Raw genomic sequence first — 21,360 nt, forward strand, 5'->3', positions numbered from 1 at the left:
TGCAGCCAAACCAGTTGCTGGGCATGAGCAGCGGGTTTGTGTCTACACTGGCCTATCATGGGCCACTTTGTTTACAACATTACCAAGAATGCAAAACATGACGAGTAAACTTTTTGGAAAGAGCTCATAATTTGGCATAAGCGGAGCAAGGGACTAATTCCAGGTTCCACTTAACCGTTTGGTCTCAGGCAAATCACTGCTAAACTTCCATTTGGCCAGTGACGACAGAATGCGGGGAAGAGAATCGCCTACCTCTCCTGGTTGGTGAGACAGCCAGCCAGTCATGCATGTTACTTAGCAAACAACAGACTGCATCACTGTAGCAAACACCTGTTAGCTGCTTTTTTTTGTCCTGACGTCGACCTGGTTTCCAGTCCCCCAAAACTGGGTAGCCAACTAGTGTCTGGCTACGTTCATGGTGGAGTGTAAGACCAAAGTCATCTGCTCCCGTGCCTCCCCTGCACGTGGAGAGGCACAGCTTTAACACAAGAGCCCTGCGCCCCAGCGCGACCCGATCCCCAGCGGCGCCTGCCCCTCCGGCCCCCGGGCAGCACGTGCGTGCCTGTCCCGCGCCGCCAGGAGCCCGCGGCCGCCCCGCCCCTCCCGGCATACCGCGCGCCGCGCACGTGACCCCGCCCCCTGCCATTGGCCGGGCGGGAGGGGCGGGGCCGCCGCGGCGCTGGCTGGCCGAGCGCGGCCGCAGCCGACTGCGGGCTGTCTCCAGCGCGGCTGGGAGGACCGCGCTCCGTGCCGAGAGGCAGGCGCTGCAGGCGTGGGCTCCGCGCACGCGCGAGGAGCGGCCCCCGGAGAGCGCGCGCCGGCAGGAGTGTGGCCTTGCGTCGCGTGGCGGCAGGTGTGCTGGGCCATCCCTGTCACGTGATCGAGGAGCCCGGCGCTCCGGGCACCTGGCGGGGGCGTGGCCCGGAGGCCACACCTCCTTCGGTCTCGAAGGCGGGGCGGGGCCTAAGAGACCGGCCCCTCGAGGGTCTAAGCTGGGGAGGGCTCGGGAAGGGTGTTGGGCACCCCTTAAATTAGGGGAAGAGTGGGGGAACACCCACCCTCGTGCCACCATGGCAGTAAGAACGGGGGTGGCGCTCCTGGGAACCGAGGCCCTGGAGGAGATGGAGGCGTTCGGATTTCCTGGGGGGAGCCCCAGATCCGGGCTTGAAAGGATGGGGGCAGGCAGATGAGCTCAGAGGACCTTGGGTTCCGGTCCCGGCTCGACCTCAGATTGCGGTGAGCAGCCAGGCGAGCCCCTGCCCCTCTCCCATCTCCCCGGGCCTCGAGGGGCCACCCGGGGTGCCAGGCCTCACATCCGTGGTCTGCCGCAGGATGGGCTTCTCGGCCGCGGCCCGGCTGTGGGGCCCGCCGGGGCTACTCCTGACCTTCGCCCTCCACCCGGCTCTGTGCCTGCGCGCGGCCCAGACCTCGGCGCCCCCTCACCGGGACTACTGCGTCCTGGGCGCCGGGCCCGCGGGCCTGCAGATGGCCTACTTCCTGCAGCGGGCCGGGAGGGACTACGCGGTGTTCGAGCGCGCCCCGCGGCCCGGCAGCTTCTTCACGCGCTACCCGCGCCACCGCAAGCTCATCAGCATCAACAAGCGGCACACGGGCAAGGCCAACGCCGAGTTCAACCTGCGCCACGACTGGAACTCTCTGCTCAGCCACGACCCCGGGCTGCTCTTCAGACACTACTCCCGCGCCTACTTCCCCGACGCGGGCGACATGGTGCGCTACCTGGGCGACTTCGCAGACCGGCTGGGGCTCCACGTGCTGTACAACACGACCATTGCCCACGTCACTCTGCACAAGGACCGGCAGGCCTGGAACGGCCATTACTTCATCCTGACGGACCGGAAGGGTCACGCACACCGGTGCGGGTAAGGAACCCATCCCAGAGCCGACCTGCTGGCACCCCTTGGTCGGCGGTACGTGGGGAAGAAATGAGAGAGTAATTTTTTTTTTTTAGACATTTTATCCATTTGTCATGTTCACTGTGACACCAACCTTGGGTATTCGGCATCGTCTAGCTTAGGTACCCGCAAAGCCCTTTCTGAAGAGCATCTCCTAGAACTAGTGTTCCTCAGAAGACATTCCGGGGAAAGTGTCCAGCAAGTGTTAGATGGGCTCCGTGGGGTTTCAGACCTGAACTAGAGCGGGAGGCCCGACAGGCAGGGCTGCCAGCAATCAGTTTTAGCTAGCTTTGGCTTGGGAGAAAGCTTAATGTCGTGTAATCGGCCCAAACTCAGAGTCACACACTGTACTGCCCTGATTCAGCCCTCATGAGGACCCTGGGGGCAGTTCCCTGACCCTCATTTTACAGATGAAGAGCCGAGGCCCAGAGAAGTTGAGTCACTGGTGCTGTTGTCACACGGCCTGAGCCTGTGTCTTCCTGACCCCGAAGCCTGTGCCCTTTCTGCTACACCAGACTGCCTGTCCCTTCCCGGCTCTGGGGCTGCCACTTGGCTCCAGGCAAGTGCCCGGAGTTCATCTTCTCAGGCCCTTCGCCGGAGGCCCAGGGAAAGAAGGGCTCCGTCAGCTTGGGAGCCTTGCGTTTTAGACAGTCGGGCAACAGCATAAGGGATTCAGATCTCAGCTGGGTGGGCAAGGGTGAGAAAACAAGGAGCCACAGGGCCTGCGATGTCTTCTCGGGCTGTGCGGTTCTGTTTTCAAAACCGCCTGTAATCAAACCATCCTGCGGGCCGGCGGGAGCCTGCTCCCGGCTGCCCCGAACAGGAAAGTAATGCCCGCCAGCATGAATCACGCCCACCAGGTTCGGATTCTGGCTCTGCTGTCGTAGGAGCTTGGGAGGCCAGGGGCCCACAGGGCCTGTGTCTCCTCACCTGTAAAGCAGGTCAAATAACACCAACTCAGGGCTTCTGTAGGCAATGAAATGATGCACGAAACACTGGGTAGGGGCCTGAGACAGAATTCCTGCTCGGCAGTCCCCTGCATCTGCCCAGCTGTCAGAAAGGGGAAAGTGGACCGCCAAGTTTCATTTTCACCACTGAGGGCCACACTTGGCCTAACTGCTGTGTTCAACATTAGGGGAATTGTTCAAGTTCTCATGTGTCCCCTTCTCAGAGAGTTGGACTCATTCTTGTGTTTGGCATCATCCCAGTACGGGGTAAAGGGAACCGTCCACTGGAGTGGGCGCGGGAGGGGCAAGGGTGAAGTCTCTCGGATACTTTGGGATGGGTCAGTAAACGGATGAATGAAGGGATGTTCTCCTGTGGATTGTTTAGGAGCCAGCAGCCTGGGGGAGGCGGGCCAGCCAGGCAGCAGGGGCAGGGAGTGAGTTTCACGTCGTGGTCTTCCAGCTCAGAAACTAAGCCGTCTTCCGTCTGTCCCTTCCCTGCAGCGTGCTTTTTGTGGCCACCGGTTTGTCGGTCCCCAACCAGGTTGACTTCCCTGGCTCCGAATACGTGGAGGGGTACGAGTCTGTGTCCGTGGACCCCAAGGACTTCGAGGGTCAGAATGTGCTGATCCTGGGGCGTGGGAACTCTGCCTTCGAGACAGCAGAGAACATCTTGGGTGTCACCAACTTTATCCACATGCTGAGCCGCTCCCGGGTCCGACTGTCATGGGCCACCCACTACGTAGGAGACCTCAGGTACGCTATGAGCTGCTCATGGATTCCATACCACCAGCCCCCTTGAGAGCCATTCCTGACCCCACTGGAACAAGTGCCCCTTCCTCTGAATCTCCTTGTGCCCCGTTCAGACTCCTTTCTCTCTCCTGGTGTTCCCCTCGGGCCCCAGGGCCATCAACAATGGCCTGCTGGACACCTACCAGCTGAAGTCCTTGGATGGGTTGCTTGAGTCTGACCTGACGGATCTGGCTGTCGTGAAGGACCGCGAGGGCAAGTTCCACGTCACCCTGAAGTTCTTCCTGGAGGAAGGCAACCAGAGTGCCGACGCCATCACCCTCCCCCAGGACGACAACGACAACTTTGCCATGCGTGTGGCCTACGACCGGGTCATCCGCTGTCTGGGCTGGAACTTCGACTTCTCCATTTTCAACGAGTGAGTCCACACAGGGGTGGAGCTGGGGTCACTTCGTGAACCCCTTCTGACACGTCCCCAGGGGCAGAGAGTCACCACCCTGTGGGCTAGCGGCAGGGCTTTCGGGACGGCGCCGTCAGAGTGGACATGGGTGCTGCTGGGTCCCCTGCCCAGGACGTGAGCTCGCTGTCCTCACAAGGATGGGCGGCCCAGAGGCCCTCCATCCTGGAGCACCAGCAACAGTGGGTCTTCATCTGCGTCGTGATCTTCCATCCGAGAGACGGGAAAGGGGGGCTCAGGCAGAGTAAGTACTCGGCATATACTATATGCTTCATAAAATGGTAGCCGCCGACTTCACTTATAATTGCGAGTTCGACTGCTTTGCTTGAGATGTTGCTGCCCCAGGTACCTTGGCAAGGCTTGGTATCAAAGAATCCGTCCAGTGTCTCACTTCCCCTGGCCAAGGCGCAGGCAGACAAGGAGAAACTGGAGGGCCTGAAGCAGATGCCCGCCCAGCAGGTCCCCCGGGCCTGGTCGGAGCCCAGAGCCTAGCCTCAAGTCAGGCTCAAATCCTGGCTCTGTCCCTGACCCACCACATTTTCACCCTGAGCCTCATACCCGGCTGTTAAACAGAGATCTTCATACCCGGCTCCTAGGGTCCTGGTGTGGTTTTAACACAATAAGCAATATAAAGCACGTACGTACGCTTAGCTCAGTGAGGAGCACGTAGTAAGCGTTTCATACACAGCAGTGATTTTTACTAACAACCCTTTCTACTCACAGGTCCCTCCGACTGTCTTCCGGGGGTGAGCTCAGCAAGAAGTACCCGCTGGTCAAAGCTAGCTATGAGTCCAAAGGAAGCCGGGGCCTCTTTGTGCTGGGCACCGCCAGCCACTCTGTGGATTACCGGAAGTCTGCCGGGGGCTTCATCCATGGATTCCGATACACAGGTGAGCCCGGTGGAGAGAACCATCCCCAGGCTTTGTAAACATAACCTGATCTGCAGCAGCCTTCATGGGAGTGCTTGTCGGTAGTCGATTGTCTTAAATTCTGTCTGGGACAGAGGGCAACAGGTCTTCGTGGGCTGGGGATAGATCTAGAAAAGCGTCAGGTAAGGTGTGAAAGCAAGTACATCTAGGGGTGGCATATTACATGCTCAAGCCCTGTGCCAGTCAAGCAGCAGGTATTGGCAAGAAGGCAGAGCTGGAGGAATGCTCGTGGGGGTTCCTCCCCGGCGGGGCGGTCTAGAGGTGAGGCTTCGTGACCTCTCCGTAAGCCTCTTGGACGGCGTGGCATCAGAGGCGTAAATGAGGTGAACTCTTCGCCTTCGTGGGGCTGTCTTAAGGACAAACTAAGATAATACCTAGGAACCTTGTAGCTACGAAGCATCACGCACAGATTCTTTGGGTACCCACATATTTCAATGAAAATTACAGTTGGATTACATCAGTTCTGAGGGCATAAATGTTCTGCACTCCAGGCAGGCTGCTGGGTGGGCGAGTATTAACAAGGGCCAGTTAGTTGATTTTGCCACAAACACCAGAAGCACCCTGCGTCCTGCATCCCATCAGTTCTGTATTTAATTTGATGATGCCATTAGCTTAATGCTCATTTTTGCATTTTACTGTCCTTCCAGTTTGGCAGGGGAAAGTAGCCATGTTTGATTTCCAGATGATATATTTTATGTCCCATGCATGTGGTCAGAGAAGGAAACCAGAGAGAGAGTATTAGCTGTCTGTAAACCAGGACATCCACATATTGAATACACACACACACACACACACATCCACATATCGAATACACACACACACACACACACCCTGGAATGGAAGAGTCTGTCCCTTTAGCTGTGTCTCCCCAGTAAGAAATCCGCAGATCCTGTCATTTCCGCTCCATTATTACTGATGTAATCCAACTGTAATTTTCATTGAAATATGTGGGTACTAGGGCACAGAGAACTTAAGTAACTTCCCGAAAGTCCCCCAGCCAGTGGATGGCAGAGGGTAATTTGAATCCACACGTGTCTGACCCTAAAGCTCATAGCCAACCACTAAGCTTCGGGCAGGTGGGGCAACAGTCCTGGGTGTTTAGGCACCGGCCACTGTGTGGTCACCACCACGAGCCGAGCGGAGGGCCCTGCTGGGGGAGGGCTGGTGTGGCTGTGCACATCCCGCTCCTCCTGCTCCAACCTGAGAAACCGGTCCCAGGGCAGACCAGAAGCATTCAGTAAGGCAGAGGAAAGCCAAAAGAAGAGAAAGTACGAAGGACGCAGACCATAACCGCATGGACGGTTATTCCGAACGCCCAGCCCATCTGTCCCCCTGCTGTATCTGTCAGCCCACCGCCTCCATATCCTGACCCACAGCTTCTTCGTCTCTCCTGACTGGTCTTCCTACCACTGCAGGTCTCTCTGGCTTCCCATCCAGCCGCTGCACAGTCCCCGCCGAAACACCTTTTCCTGAAACAACAAAATCTTGCCTTTCCTGTGCTTACAGCTTAAGCGTCTCTCCGCAGCTCCCCACCTCCCCTGCAAGAGCTGCAGCTCCTCGGCGTGCCATTCCAAGCTCTGCCAGGCCCGGGCCAGCTCACCTTTCCAGCCTGGGCCCTCGCTTGCTCCCCAGAATGGGCCAGGCTCTCTCAAGATGGTAGCCCCTTTCGTCAGGGCCCCCTCCCCACGCTCCACTAGCTGTGGTGTTCCTCGACCCTGTGCAGAGGGATAGCTGTCGCTTTTCTGCCCTTAGGTCACTTGGACTCCATGACAGTTCAGATGCAGGCAGTGAAGGAGAGAGGGCGCTGAAAGGGTCTCCCGCTGGGGGTCTGGGAGAAAGAGGAACTGTGGGCAGGGGAGCGGGGTGAGACGGAGGCATGGGGTCCGGGGCTGGCAGAGCAGCTGGGAGAGGTCCTGTGGGTGCCTGGAGCCAGAGCTGGCCCCGTCATCCCTGCAGCTACCCTCCGGGGCTGCTTTCGCCCCGGAAGCAGAACTGAGTAGTGTGACCGACCAGGCAGCGAAGCCCAGAACACTGTCCATCCAGCCCTTAGTAGGAAGCTTTCGCTGACTCCACTCCAAAGGCATCCTCTTGGCGCCACACAGGCAACCGTGCCTTGAGTTCCAAGAGGTCCATGGGGACTGGACGTGTGTCCGGTGGTGAAAGATCAAATCTTAAGGGCAGCATGCTGTCCCTCCCTCTGGCCTAATTTCAGTGCGTGCTGTTCACCGCCTGCTGGAGCATCGCCACCACGACGTCGCCTGGCCCTCCACCCAGCACCCCATCTCACAGCTGACCAGCTCCATCGTCCGGCGCGTGAACGAGGCTTCTGGGCTCTACCAGATGTTCGGTGTGCTGGCCGACGTGGTCCTGTTAAAGGAGTGAGTAGCCTGGCTTCACCGTTCACCCTGTCCTAGCTCTTCTCTGCCTGTTCCAGGTGTGGAGTGGCCCCGTGCTTCCCTCCTAAGGTGAAGCCTGCATGGGGGGTGGGGGGGTAGGGAAGATTGATTCTGGGGGAAAACGTCAGGGAAATCGATACCATGGGCTCCACAGGCAGGCAGACAGGCCTAGGTGTGCATCCCAGCTCTGTCACTTTCTACCTGGGTGACCTGGGCCAAGTCACTCAGCCTCTCTGACCCTTTCTCTCAGTGGCACAATGGGGATAATCACACCTTGCAGGCAGGAGTAAAAGTCACTGGTAGACCGCAGTTGGCACCAAGCGGATGAGCAATAAACCACAGTGATGCATATCACCAGTGCGGATCGATGGGCTCCCTCAGGCCAGGACTGTGTTGGCTCCTTATCAATTAAGTGACAGGTGGCAGATCACAGGTGACACCCAGCAAAGCAGGGAGGGAGAAGGGCTGCAGGTGAGGGCGCTCCGAGGACAGGTGGCAGGTGAGAAGCAGGGGGGGATCCCTCAGTCAGAGTGGGAGAAGCCTGACCCAAAGCCGGGGAGGGCCACACACATCAAGTTCAGGGACACGCAAGGAATTCACAGCGCCCAGCGCAAGATATCCCATCACCCTGACTCCTCTCTTCCATTCCCATCCTCCACATTCAGACTCTCCATAAACCCCGTAAGCTCTACCTGCAAATTATGTCAAGAATCTGACCGCCTCTCCCCAGTCCCAGTACTGCCACCTTGGTCCAGACGCCCAGCATCTCACCTGAACTAACTGCGGCCTCTCACCTTTGCCCCGTGGTCTGCTTTCCACACAGCGGCCTGGCGGTCCTCTCAAAACACAAATCACACACAGTCAGCTCTGCTCAGTACTCTCCAGGGGCCGGGGGCCCTCAGGGCACATACGAGCCCTCCTCAACCTGCCCCTCTGCCCAAGGCCCCTTCAGCCACATGGGCCTCCTTCCTGTCCCTCGAAGACACCAAGGCAGTCACTCCCTCCCAGGGCTTTTCTGTTACTGTTCTCTCGGCCTGGGTCACTCTTGCCCCAGATACGTTTCAGGTTGCTCAGAGTTTTCTGGAATCTGTCCCAATGGAAGCCAGGGCTCAGCTGTGACAGTGATGGTAAAGTGAGGTGCGTGGGGGTGACCAGAGGCCGTGCACTGTACGAGAGACACGTGCACACACCCGCACACGCCCCCCTCAGCTCTGCTGCCGCACTGAGGGTCACCCCCCCATTATGCCCAGGAACGCCGCTGCATTTGAGTACCTGGAGGAGTTCCCCATGCAGATGCTGGCCCAGCTGGAGACCATCACAGGAAGGAAGGCCAGGCATGGGCTCTTCGTCATCAACATGGAGTACGGCAGAAACTTCTCTGGCCCTGACAAGGACGTGTTCTTTTATGACCGGTCTGTGGGGCACACGGAAGATGCCTGGCAGTCTAACTTCCTCCATCCGGTCATCTATTACTACAGGCACCTCCCCACCGGTGAGCTGGGCCTCAACTGTCCCCCGAGCGCGGGCTTCCAGGAGCTGGGCGGGTCTCTCACCTGTCACCCCTCCCCTCTCACACAACTCTCCCGGCTGACAGAGGACACTGGGGGACTCTGCCCAGAAACCGAATGGGGCAGAAGGTCCCGGAATAAGAAACAGTGTTCCCAGATTCTGGCGCATACCGTGACCTGGGCAGGCCACACATGGAGTGTCGTGACCTCCTCCAGGCGCCACACAGTAAGAGGGACCGTCTTGCTGTGTGTCTCCAAAGGAGGCCGAGCATGGAGGGTGAGGGGACCTGGAGACCGACTCTCAGAGGGAACGGGGAAAGGAGCTGGAAGTGGTCCACATGGGCCTGCTGCTGAAAAAGCACAGAAAAACTAGGCAGTGTTCTCAGGCTGTGCTTTCCTTGCTGTGTGGCCAGGGACCATTACTTGAACGCTCTGAGCCTGTGCTTCCTCATTTGAGAAATGGGGATAACAGTAGGATTGTGTGAGGATAAATGACATAAATAACACAGAATGTGGGGCGCCCGGCTGGCTCAGTCGGTGGGGCATGTGACTCTTGATCTTGAGGCTATGAGTTCAAGCCCCACTTTGTGTGCAGAGATTACTTAAAAAATAAATAAAAATCTTTAAGAAAAAAAAAAGGCACAGAACACCAGCACGGTACCTGGCACAGAGTAGCTACCAGTAGATGACCCTCCCCGCCCACCCCACCCCCCCGGGGAACACGACTCCTGCTTCAGAGATTGAAGGGCTGTGACTTGGAAGATGATGCTCTAAAAACAAGCAGAGGTAGTATCAGTGACAGAAACGCAGGATTCTGTTCAGAATCGGAAGCAACTACTAGTCAAAGCTGTCCCACAGTGGAATGGGTCGCCCCTGAAGTCGAGTTTCCCAGTACCAGGATGGTTGAGTCATGGCTTCATGGCCGTCGGCCTGGGACGCCACAGAAGGGAGCCCACAGCAGGTGCGAAGCTGGACTAGGTGAGCTCTCAGGCCCCTTTCGATGCAGGGCCTCTGAGTGTCCTCACGGAAAGGGCAGTTTTGAAAAAGTCACAATGGACCTCAGTCCCTGTGTGCCTTGGAAAGACCCAGAGTGCGAGTGATCAGTCTTGGTTCCGCTTTCTGATCCCACAAGGAACAGATCTAGTCTCTTCCTCATGCCAGCCTTGCAAACACACAGATGGCTATTGAAGAGGCTGGCCGCTGCTCAGCACGGAGTGTGTCGGGAAAGCTGAACACGCGGGAGCGAGGGAAGCACCTGGGATGTGTGGGAACCATGCTGTCCGTTCCAGGATGGGAAGCCCAGCCTCTGGGCTCTGACACAACTCCCCCCCTCTCCTCCCCACAGAGCAGGAGGTGAGGTTCCGCCCTGCTAACTGGGCCCTGCCTCGGCCCACTGCCATCCACCACATCGTGGAAGATTTCTTGACGGACTGGACCGCCCCGGCGGGGCACATCCTACCTCTGAGGCGCTTCTTGGAGAACTGTTTGGACACCGATTTGCGAAGCTTCTATGCAGGTAACCTAAGTTCCTAGAAGGGACTGAGCTGAAGGTTGAAAAAAGACCATAGATCCATGCCCTGTGGAGTTTTCAGGATTCATATCTAGAATCCACACCCAAGAATTCTGTTATCCACAAGATAGATGAGATGTTCACAGAGACCGTTCCCAGTACGGCACACCTAAAGTCGCTGAATAGAATGTCATTTTTAAAGAACTGGCAGGGAAAAAAAGGGAACTCTAAGAAAAGCATAGCCCTTGTTGGACGTGGGATATCTGCCAATCCTCAGTAGTAGCTTAGAGCCTGGGTAACTGACCAGTACTTGGGGGTGGGAAGGTAAGGCTGGAGCAGGGTGGGAGGTCTGTTTAGAGACCTTCACTTAAGCTTAGATCTCAGTGACCCAAGTAGGAGACATAAAACATTCTCAAGAGGGAGATGGTGGAGACTCATGCTTTTGGCTCTGGGTAGAATAAGGGAAAATCTCCCCTGAGAATTTCTAACCACTAAGCCTCACTCATGTGAGTTTGAGGCCAAACTTCACACTGGTGTCAAAATCACAGAAGTAAATGCAAGTCTTCTGTGAAGAAACAAACTTTAGAGAAAGGGGCGCCTGGGTGACTCAGTTGGTTAAGCATCTGGTCACGATCCCAGGGTCCTGGGATTGAGCCCCACGTCAGGCTCCCTACTCAGTTGGAATCTGCTTCTCCCTCTGCCCCTCCCCTCTTCTTGTGCACTTTCTCTCTTTCTCTTCCTCAAGTAAGCAAAATCTTTTAAAAAATAAATAAAATAAAACTAGAGAAATACAAATATACATTTAAAAAAAAAAAACCTAGGGCTTGGGGTGCCTGGGTGGCTCCGTCAGTTAAGCGACCAACTCTTGGTTTCAGTTCGGGTCATGATCTCAGGGTCCTAGGATCCAGCCCTGCACTGGGCTCCATGCTCAGCATAGAGTCTGCTTGTCCCTCTCCCTCTGTTCCTCCTCCCACTCTCTCTCTCGCTCTCAAATAAATTAAAAAAAAACTAGGGCTCAAAAAGTTCCCACAGATAAAGTTCCGAGTGAGTTGGACCCACCCCTCACCCCCAAACAAAAAGCACTTAACACAAAAGGACATAAACTGCCACGAGGGAGCATTAGCAGAAACAACAAACTGCTGGATCAAGCCAAAAAGACTATGGGAATTGGAATGGTTACAAACAGAGGATACAAAGTCTGTCTAAAATATATAAGGAAATGGGCGCCTGGGTGGCTCAGTTGGTTAAGCAACTGCCTTCGGCTCAGGTCATGATCCTGGAGTCCCTGAATCGAGTCCCGCATCAGGCTCCCTGCTCAGCAGGGAGTCTGCTTCTCCCTCTGACCCTCCTCCCTCTCATGCTCTCTGTCTCTCATTCTCTCTGTCTCAAGTAAATAAATAAAATCTTTAAAAAAAATAAAATAAAATATATAAGGAAATGAAAAAGGAGATTACCAAAAATATAGTTGGGCAGCATTCAGAAAGACCCAAATAAAACTTCTGGAAATGAAAAAATGTGTAACTAGAAACTCAACCTAGGGGCGCCTTAGGGGCTCAGCCACTTAAGCATTCAACTTGTGATTTTGGCTCAGGTCATGATCTGAGGGTCCTGGGATCGAGCCCTGCATCAAGGCTCCACGCTCAGCAAGGAGTCTGCTTGGGATTCCCTCTCTCCCTCTGCCCCTCCCCCCTGCTCACATGTTGTCTTTCTCTAAAATAAGTAAATAAATCTAAAAAAGAAAAGGAACTCAACCTAAAGATAAAGTAGCACATTAGATAGAGACAAAGAGAGAATTGGTGAACTGGAAGGTAGCTCTGACAAGAGAAGTCTGAGGATCCGGAGGGAGAACTGACAGAAATAGGGCAAATTTCAGTCTTTTTTAAAACCCCCTGACTGCCTAGGATATCTACCCTTTTCTGTTCGGCAACCATATGTTGAACACCAGCTGTATATTAGGTACTATTCAAATCAGATCAGGTTCGAGATGGTCAGTCTCTGGCCTACAGGTCAGGGAGCAGGTGTCCTTGTCACCCCAGGCGACATCCTCAGTCAATTTGGAAATAAAATGCATATGTTAAGAGAGCTGGCTTAAAACAGTAGTGTAGGCTAATCGCCTAAATATATGTGGATGCTCCGAGGTAATTCATAGCACAGGGCTAAGCAACTTTGAAGTGCTAGCATTCTGCAGACTCAGCTATGACCGCATGCTTGCCTGGGAAATTGACACGGTGCAGGTCTAGAGATCTCAGCTACAACATCCCTGCCTGTTTCTCGAGGTTGCAGGAATACTCAAAGATGGCCATGCCCATTAGGGAGCGTGTCCCGCCCTGGGTTATGGCTGCCACAAATGCATCATCAGGCCCTAGAGCCTCCTGGCTCCCACTCCCTAGACCCTGCTCAACACTACAAGCCACTGAGCGTCCCTGCCTTCAGCTTGGAAGCGTCCTCCCAACTCAGGGCCAGCTGGCAGAGTGGGCTTTCCTCCACCCCCATAGCTGATGCGCAGCTGTTAGCGCTGGCCCCGGACTCGGCTGGGCTTCTCTGCCCCCCACCAGGCCCCTGCAGGAGGGGTGACATATGTCATCAGAAGGTGGTGCTTGCCAAGAGGCCACCTTGCTGCCGCTCTCCCACCTTCCCCCTGCACCTGCGGTCCTCCCTGCTCAGAGAGGCTTGTCATGGCCTGTTCTGCCAGGGGCTGTCTGGGCCAGAAGTCAGAAATGAAGTCAGAAGTACCTCTGTGTGTGGCTCCTTACAGCCTGTTCACCCACGCGGGCCTCACAACATCCTTTGTAACGTGCCCGGGTGTTTTGAGATAAAAGACTCAAGACAGTTTTTGGACGTTCGCTCCTTCCCATCCTGTCTCTAAATCCCTGAGAAGACTGAGCCCCTATCTCTTTCATCTGTTCTGTTTTTTAAGTCAAAGTTACATAAGCACTTAGCTAAAAGACTTTTTCTCACTTCCACCCTCAGTCCCGGAAGGAACTACTTCAGGCTCTTCTGGTGGTTTCTTCATATTTCTGAATAATAAATACCCACAGCTGTTTCCTGATAGAGCCAACTTGACCCATGCACCAGCTTTCTGCTGTTCACCAGTGTTATCTTTCCGCCCCCCACAGGGCTCACAACAGTGCTGTGCACAGAGTATTTGCAACCCAGAGATGGCTGAGGGAATAAAGCCATGCAGGCAGCTCTGAGCTCAAAACAGGACTGACCACCAAGCTCCCGGCCCCAGCCAGGCCAGCTTCCAGAAGAGAAGGCTGAGGGTCTGCTCCTCAGTGGCTGAGCTCCCAGTAGGACTGGCTCCCTGCAGAGCATCATGTTGGGCCCAGATCTCTGGGAGTTGAGTCATTTCTGTGGTTTGCTTTCCATTTGGGGCCTCATTCTTCCAGAATGTCAGGACACCCTCCTTTGAACTTCAGGGAAGGACGAGATCCTTGGCTACGCAGGTCAGATGTGAGATCCCCACAAAAGGCAGCTCCCCTGCTCAAGGGGTGGAGGGCCCTGGGTGAGGCCCCGGGGCATCGGCACCCTGGCCTCCCTCCTGCACCTCTCCCCATGCCTCTCTTACTCATTCATCTGCTTTTGCTTTTGTGTAGAATCCTGCTTCCTGTTCGCCCTAACACACCAGAAGCTGCCGCCCTTCTGCCAGCAGGGGTACCTGAGAATGCAGGGGCTCGTGGGGACTGAGACCCTCCGGCGGCACGGAGTGGAGAGCGGGCTCCTCCGGGACTACACCATTGTGGGCAGGCGCCGTGAGGACCAGGGCCAGGGGCCACTAAGTAGCTCTCGGGCCCCAGGGCCCCCGGTCCAGCCCCTCGACAGCAACAAGGAGGAGCTGTGACCACCAGGCGGCTCCCAGCCAGCCCTCTGTCGCACCGACGCATGGTTGCCAGAGACCACTCAGATTGTCACAGTGACCAAGGCCACTCTGAGGGGTGGCCATGCGGTGGTCTCCCCTCTGGTCTGGTCCTTGGATGCCTGGGAGGCGGGATCCCGAGAAGGGCATCCTCTGCCAGGTGGGAGCCGCCTTCCACAGCCAGGCTTGTCTGCAAGTGAACTGTCACTGGGCACCAGGCTGACTCGGGTCTGTCCCCATCAAGTGCCCAGCGGTCCCATTTCCTTCGGGTCTACTCGTCGGATGAACCAGGCGACCGTGTCACAGGTGGTGCTGTCCTCATCATCATAAGGGTTCATGGCAGGCACTTTAAACCGAAGCTCTAACATCCTCAACCCTCTGGGGCAGGTGGGACTGTCGCCTCTGATGAAGACATCAGCTCAGAGAGCTTAGGTGACTCCAAGCTTCTGCCAGGCATCCCTGTCTGGGTCCCCTGAGGCCTGGGCCACTCTGCCTCACCCTGCCCCCACCTCTGTTTCCAGAACCCAGGCTGGGCCAGCCCAGCTTATCATCACAGGCCCGGCTGCTATCACCAGGCAGAGACGGGACAGCTCCTGCAAAGCCACCTTATCTGCGCGGGTTTCTGCCTGAGCAGCAGGACTCAGAGCTGCACCCGCCCCAAGACACACTCCTTGACATACATCGTCAGCATCTCTGTCTTCTCTCTCCTCCTCGGCACCGTCCCCTTGCCCTGCTCCTGCCCTCTGAAACCCTGAACAATGCCTTGCCTCTGGTCTGCCTGAGCAAGTTTTGTAAAACTGTCCCCAGGCTTACAGTGAGGATTCTTTCCGAGGGGACTGACCTGCTGTTTGTACAGGGAACCTGGCTCAGCGTGTGCAAGGAGGCATTTCTAGCTGCATTTGTGTGACAACGACAATGCCTCTTTCTGGTTGCCCTAGCTGTTCTCACGCTTCCTCCTCACCAGGCATCCACCCCCTTCCTACACTCCCATCAGGCACTTTCGTCCCAGGTAGGAGTAGGCCATGGAAAGCATTTGTACAGAAAATAATCACGGTGATTTTTTTCAAAGCCCAGGACCCTAGATGATTGCTTTTTCATCGGTTCTTACGGGTCCCTGTATCCACTCAGAATTCGAGGGACACGGGCTTTCTGGATCCACGGCCCTTTTCTGGAAACATCCTCTTGGCCTCAACCACCAGGCCCACTGCCTGTCTGCACACACCTCTCCCTCTAGTCGTGTGCAGTTAGAACAGTGACACTTGGCAGCCCGAGCCTGCTGGGGAGGTGCTTACCCTGTGACAATACTTGGCAGAGCTTCCCTGGGGATGGAAGCATCTAAAGATCCCCTAGTCCCAGACGGTTGGGTTCGCCATATTTCTTACAGATGATTTGTAACCCAGATTTGGGCCCCATTACTCACTCACCCCCACCGCTTCCGTTTCCAAGACCTTTTTTGAAACAAATCTTTTCCCTAGGACTGTTCCCATAATGTCAAACCCTGCTACACCCATCACACCTCACCAGCCACTGACGGCAGCTGAACGCCTATCAAAGTTCAAGGTGCTGCAACAAATAATTCACAGACGCCTAACTATGTGACATCTGCTGCTTCTCCCATCATCTGCCAAATTGTTCATTCCACCAAAATTTCAGCCAGCCTTGTTTGTGTTTCATAGGGCATGGCTCCATGGTTCAGCTGATTAGAGATGCCTTCCCTGGTATTCTCCTTGTAAAACTGGTCAGTAATTTGGAAAAGAAAGTAAATCTCATTTCAAATCCCTATTTCATACTTCAGAATTAATTCCAGAGCAATTTTTTTAAAGATTTTATTTATTTGATAGAGCTCAACTAAGCAGAGCAGCAGGCAGAGGGAGAGGAGACCAGGCTCCCCGCGGAGCAGGGAGCCTGATGCGGGGCTCGATCCCAGGACCTGGGATCATGACCTGAGCCGAAGGCAGATGCCTAACCGACTGAGCCACACAGGAGCCCCAATTCCAGAGCAACTTTTAAAAGCCATACAGAAACGGGAAGTGACAAGGGGGTGTTAGAGTAAAAGGACTGTCCAACTTCAGAAGCGATGGGGTAATTCCCAGAGGAGAAGGTTTAACATTTCCAGTCTACTTAATTTTTTTAAGTTTTTATTTAAATTCCAGTTAGTTAACATACAGTGTGATATTAGTTTCAGGTGAAATTTTTCTCTTTTTTTTAAGTAATCTCTATACTCAATGTGGGCCTCAAACTCCCAACTCCAAGATCAAGCACTCCGCTGACCAAGCCAGCCAGGTACCCCTCACCCATACTTAACTAATGTGACCGTTTAAAGAAAAGGATAAAAATTAAAAGGCAGACAGCATGGGTAAAATAGTGACAGCAGAATACAATCCATAAAAATAAATAATATCTTTATTACTCAACCAATTGGAGTTAATGAGGGAAAAAAGGATAAGAAAATCATGGGACATTCACCCAATAAAATACTACACGGCTCTCAAAACCTCTCAGAGAAGGTGACAGACCATACCATAAAAATACATGTGTGACAAAGCCAAGCAAAAAGAAGCAGACCATGAGATTGTAGTTGTGAACTACTTATAACTATGTAAAACTAGAAAGCCACAGACGGGGGAGACTCTGGAAAGGACACCTCACAAAACGTCAACAGTAGTTATATTAGGTTTGTGAAGGCATTTTTCTTTCCTTTTCCTTTGTCCAAATTTGTGGTTACACTCCATAGTGAAATACATAAAAATACACAAAAATACATTTATTTTTTAAAAAATCATCTCTGCTCTTGGGATTTAAAATTGCTGGGGGCAAGAGGAGCGGGGAGCCCTCCCAGGGGACATGCTCTGCCCGGTCCCAGTGGTACCCATGGTTTCGTCCCTCTCCCAAGTCAGGAAGACACTGCACCCAGTGTCGAGGGGGAAGATGTGCCCCCCGCCAGAGAAGGGACTTTTAAGCGGTGTGTGCTCCTCTCCTACAGTCTTTGGATTGACTGACCCAGCACAACAGAGGACATCTCTGGAAGAATCTTCCCTCCCAAGAGACAGAAAATGAAAGATCAAAAATCCTCACTTTGTGGAGGTCTCCTGGGTGTAATCTCCAATCTGCTGTAGAGCCCCAAATTCTTTTTGTTCCCCAAATAAAAATGGGGGTATAGCTAAAGTCTGTCTAGAAAGTGAATCACCAAGTAGTGAATTTATCTGCTAAACTACTCCTAACATCTAATCATTTACTAACGTATTTACTATGTACCCAGGACTGTGCTGTGGTTTTAAAGATAGGCTCACAAATTCTTTGCTACTTCTCCTCCAAAGAGCTGGATGGAGCTCATTCCCCTCCTTGTTGGGTGAGAGCAGGACTGATTGATTCACTAATAGCAAACAGAGGAGACGTGACAGGATGTCATTTTCAAGATTAGGTTATAAAAAGACCGTAGCACTCACCCACCAAGAGGCTGTTCTCTCATCACTCACTCGGGTCATGTTGCAAAGACATGCAGGCACATATGGAGAGTTCCTTGTCCATGTGGCAAGGAACTAATACCTTGTCCATGTGGCAAGGAACTAATACCTGCCAAGAGCCGTGTGCATAAGCCTAGAAGCAGATCCTACTCCTATCCAGCCTTTAGATGACTGCAGTGCTGGCCACCACCTTGAATGCAGCCTCATGAGAGGCCCCCAAACAGAACCACCCAGCGCAGCCACTCCCTGACTCCTGATCCACAGAACTTTGAGATGTCTGTTGTTTCACGCTGCTAAATTTTGGGGTGGGGGGGTGTTTTGTTACACAGCAATAGATAACTAATGCATGCACTAAATAGCTTACCTGCATTAATTTGTCACCACAACCCTAAGAGATAGATAATCCTATCCCCCATTCCTACCCTAGTCTCCCCATTCTTCTGCTGAGAACAATCACACAGCAGGTCTGTAGTGGTGAGGGGCTTCGAAAATCCACTTCCTTCGAGCCATCCTCTCAAAATTAAATCATTAAAGTAAACCACATTACCTATGGGTTTCCTTCTTGTGAACACTGGCTGACAAGAAATTAAGGGACCACACAATTCTCAAACCTAAGAAACAGGAAATAAAGTGTTTGTGGCCCCACCAGGTGGCAGGGAAATGTTAAACTGCTGATTACACAAAAACGTACCCTCAAAAAGAGTATTCATCCACTCCATCAACCAGACGTCCTGTGATTCAGGTTGGGGCAGGATGACTCAGATGGGACGAGGAAAGCTCTGGAGTCTGGAGCATCCACCCCCCGCCCAGGCTCCAGCCTCAGTTAGAATCCTCGGTTCCCTGACCAATTACAACATTATCCCCAAAAGCTAAATTGGATTCTTCCCTAGAAAAGAAACCCATAGGCTGCATCATTTCCCTGCAGATGCTAATTTTTTTTAATACAGTAAAAGTGCTGACTGGGGAAAGGTTTTTGTCAGACTGCAGGCTTTAAAGAAGCATTTAATTCAATCTGGCATCCAGACCGAATGTAAATCTACCACCAAGTGAAGCTGATGAGCAAATATATGAGAGGCTTTAGCCCAAGTATTTAATCCAAGTACATCACATGACTAATCCATCAACCCTGAAATAAAAAGTAACAGATGTTTTTAAGCAGGGAAGAAAAGACCAGCAGAATACCCTGTCTCACTCCTTTCTCAGTTCTGCATACTGATTTGCCTGCTCCTCTGGAGAAAGCCCCGAGTTTCGTGCTCATTGCAAAATGTTTCAGAAATCTGTCACCTGTTTTTTTCATTCTCTTGGCGATATTACGGTCTCAGACCAGTCTCTCAAGTCATTCCCAAATCATTATAAATTAATTAGATGCAGAAAAGTCTCACCACCAGGAAAAAAAAAAAAAAAAGATAATGCAATCTAGCTTCAAATGTTTACAGTGGGTTATAGCCCTTCGTTGTAGTTTAGAAATAAAGCAACTATGGGGCGCCTGGGTGGCTCAGATGGTTAAGCGTCTGCCTTCGGCTCAGGTCATGATCCAGGGTCCTGGGATCGAGTCCCGCATCGGGCTCCCTGCTAGGCGGGGAGCCTGCTTCTCCCTCTGCCTCTGCCTCTCTCTCTCTGACTCTCATGAATAAATAAAACATTTAAAAAAAAAAAAAGAAAGAAAGAAAGAAAGCAACCATGAAAATGTATGAGATGAGCCCCCTTAACACTGGCTATGTTTCAGTTTCAAATAAGATGACTATCAGGAAAAGGAGAAGTGTCCAGAAGCCTGCACGACGAAGCACCATGGTACATTAAAGATGGCCACAAAGGTTATGACGATTCCTATCAAGATGTGAGGTCTTTGTCCCCTCGCCTTGAATTAGGGTGGCTTCCGGGACTGTTTTGACCAAAACCAGCCACACTGGTTTCTGGACAAAGGCCCGAGAAGACTGGCAACTTCCACTACTTCTCTGGGAACCCAGCCACCACACGGAGGAAGGCCCGTGTAGAGAGTAAGTGAGGCACGTGGCTGAGCTTCCAGCTAATAGCCCGAACCAACTTGTAGCCATGTGGGTGTGCCATCTTGGAAACAGATCCTCCAGGCCCAGCTGAGCTCCCCATGCAGGGCAGAGATGACCTATCCCAGCAGAGCCCCACCCAAATTTCATATCTGTGAGGAAAATGATTTTTTTTTAAAGATTTTATTTATTTATTTGAGAGAGAGAATGAGAGAGAGCACATGAGAGGGGGGAGGGTCAGAGGGAGAAGCAGACTCCCTGCCGAGCAGGGAGCCCGATGCGGGACTCGATCCCGGGACTCCAGGATCATGACCTGAGCCGAAGGCAGTCGCTTAACCGACTGAGCCACCCAGGGGCCCCGAGGAAAATGATTCTTGTTCTAAGCCACTAAGTGTTGGGGTGGCTTGTTACACAGCAATAGATAACAGGGACAGACACCATGGAGAGGCTATAAGGTGGCTTCAGTGAAGTTACACATGTAAAAGCAGGTATATTATCTGTATTAGTAATTGTTTCTTGGTTTTGTTTTTGTTTTTTTAGCGTAGGGGAGGAGCAGAGGGAGAGGTAGAATCTTAAGCAGACTCCAAGCCCAGCACGGAGATCATGACCTGAGCCGAAATCAAGAGTTGGACACTTAACCAACTGAGCCACCCAGGCACCCCTGTATTAAGAATTGTTAATGAGCATATTACAAAGATAATTGCAAAGCACACTCATCAAAAAACTCTTAGTAAAATATAGCTATGGTATTGCACCATTTAGTGTACATACACTGAGGGATCAATTGAAAAGATAAGTGAGGGGCGCCTGGCTGGCTCAGTCAGAAGAGCAGGCGACTCTTGGTCTCGGGGTTGAGTTTGAGCCCCACATTGAATGTAAATGGTACTTAAATAAATAAGTACTTTCTAAAAAATTATTTAAAGAAAAATGAAAGTAAGAAAAGCATGAGCAAGTTAAAGAAAAGAAGAGAGCGCATGAAGACTCAACATTTGTTCTGTGGTTGCCTGAAATTAACTGGAGGAAACTCGGGAGTCTGATGGCTGTCTTTGCCTCCAGAAACCCACAAGCAGCTTGCTAACTCCTGTACATGTGTGCAAGTCAACAAGACAAACCAGTATTTCACTGAGATCAAACACTGCACTTGAAAGGGATTTTCAACCCAACACAACACAACTGGCCCAACACAACTTTTTTTGATAAAAAGACTTCCCATCTTTGTCAGACATGAATTGATCAAGAAGTCATATGGAAGGGTTATTGGACTTGAAGGAAAGGGTCCTTAGTACCAGCATGTTTGTGGTCCACATGCCTTCCTCTGGAGAACCCACTCAGTGTTCACCCAACTCTATGGGACCACCCACCACGGGCCAGACACATAATGCAGACTGGCCAATCGGAGAATGAGCCACAGTTGGGCATGTGACCCAAACAGAGCCAATCAGAGCCTTGTCTGAGGCTCCACGTAGGGACACTAGGAGGGAGAGGGACTTTCCTATTCTCAGACTGTAAACCCAAAGCTGGACTTCTTGTGGCTATCTTTCCCACCACATAGGGAATGAAACCAACATGCTGAGGAAAGCAAAACAAGTGAAAGAAAGCCCATGAGCTCTGCAACATTATTGGAGCCCTG

General features: G+C 52.9%; 1 protein-coding gene across 1 annotated transcript; it reads left to right on the top strand.

The window, feature by feature from the left end:
• The first annotated feature begins 710 nt into the window (after window positions 1-710).
• FOXRED2 (FAD dependent oxidoreductase domain containing 2) lies at window positions 711-17,281 on the top strand. The gene is made up of 9 exons (XM_034987597.1): window positions 711-853; window positions 1,332-1,880; window positions 3,362-3,613; window positions 3,762-4,025; window positions 4,788-4,954; window positions 7,206-7,371; window positions 8,640-8,881; window positions 10,243-10,413; window positions 14,004-17,281. The coding sequence occupies exons 2-9, from the start codon at window positions 1,333-1,335 to the stop codon at window positions 14,246-14,248; spliced, it is 2,055 nt and encodes a 684-aa protein (XP_034843488.1). The 5' UTR covers window positions 711-853; window position 1,332; the 3' UTR covers window positions 14,249-17,281.
• The last annotated feature ends 4,079 nt before the right edge of the window (window positions 17,282-21,360 follow it).

This window comes from Mirounga leonina, unplaced genomic scaffold, assembly GCF_011800145.1.
Source record: "Mirounga leonina isolate KUSES-001 unplaced genomic scaffold, KU_Mleo_1.0 Mir_418, whole genome shotgun sequence".
Taxonomy (NCBI): Eukaryota; Metazoa; Chordata; class Mammalia; order Carnivora; family Phocidae; genus Mirounga; species Mirounga leonina.

Excerpts from the sequence above, each read along its gene's own strand:
- FOXRED2 (XM_034987597.1), top strand. The coding sequence starts at position 1,333 with ATGGGCTTCTCGGCCGCGGCCCGGCTGTGGGGCCCGCCGGGGCTACTC. Across the intron at positions 1,881-3,361 it reads GGTCACGCACACCGGTGCGG|CGTGCTTTTTGTGGCCACCG; the intron begins GTAAGGAACCCA and ends CCTTCCCTGCAG. Across the intron at positions 4,955-7,205 it reads CCATGGATTCCGATACACAG|TGCGTGCTGTTCACCGCCTG; the intron begins GTGAGCCCGGTG and ends GCCTAATTTCAG.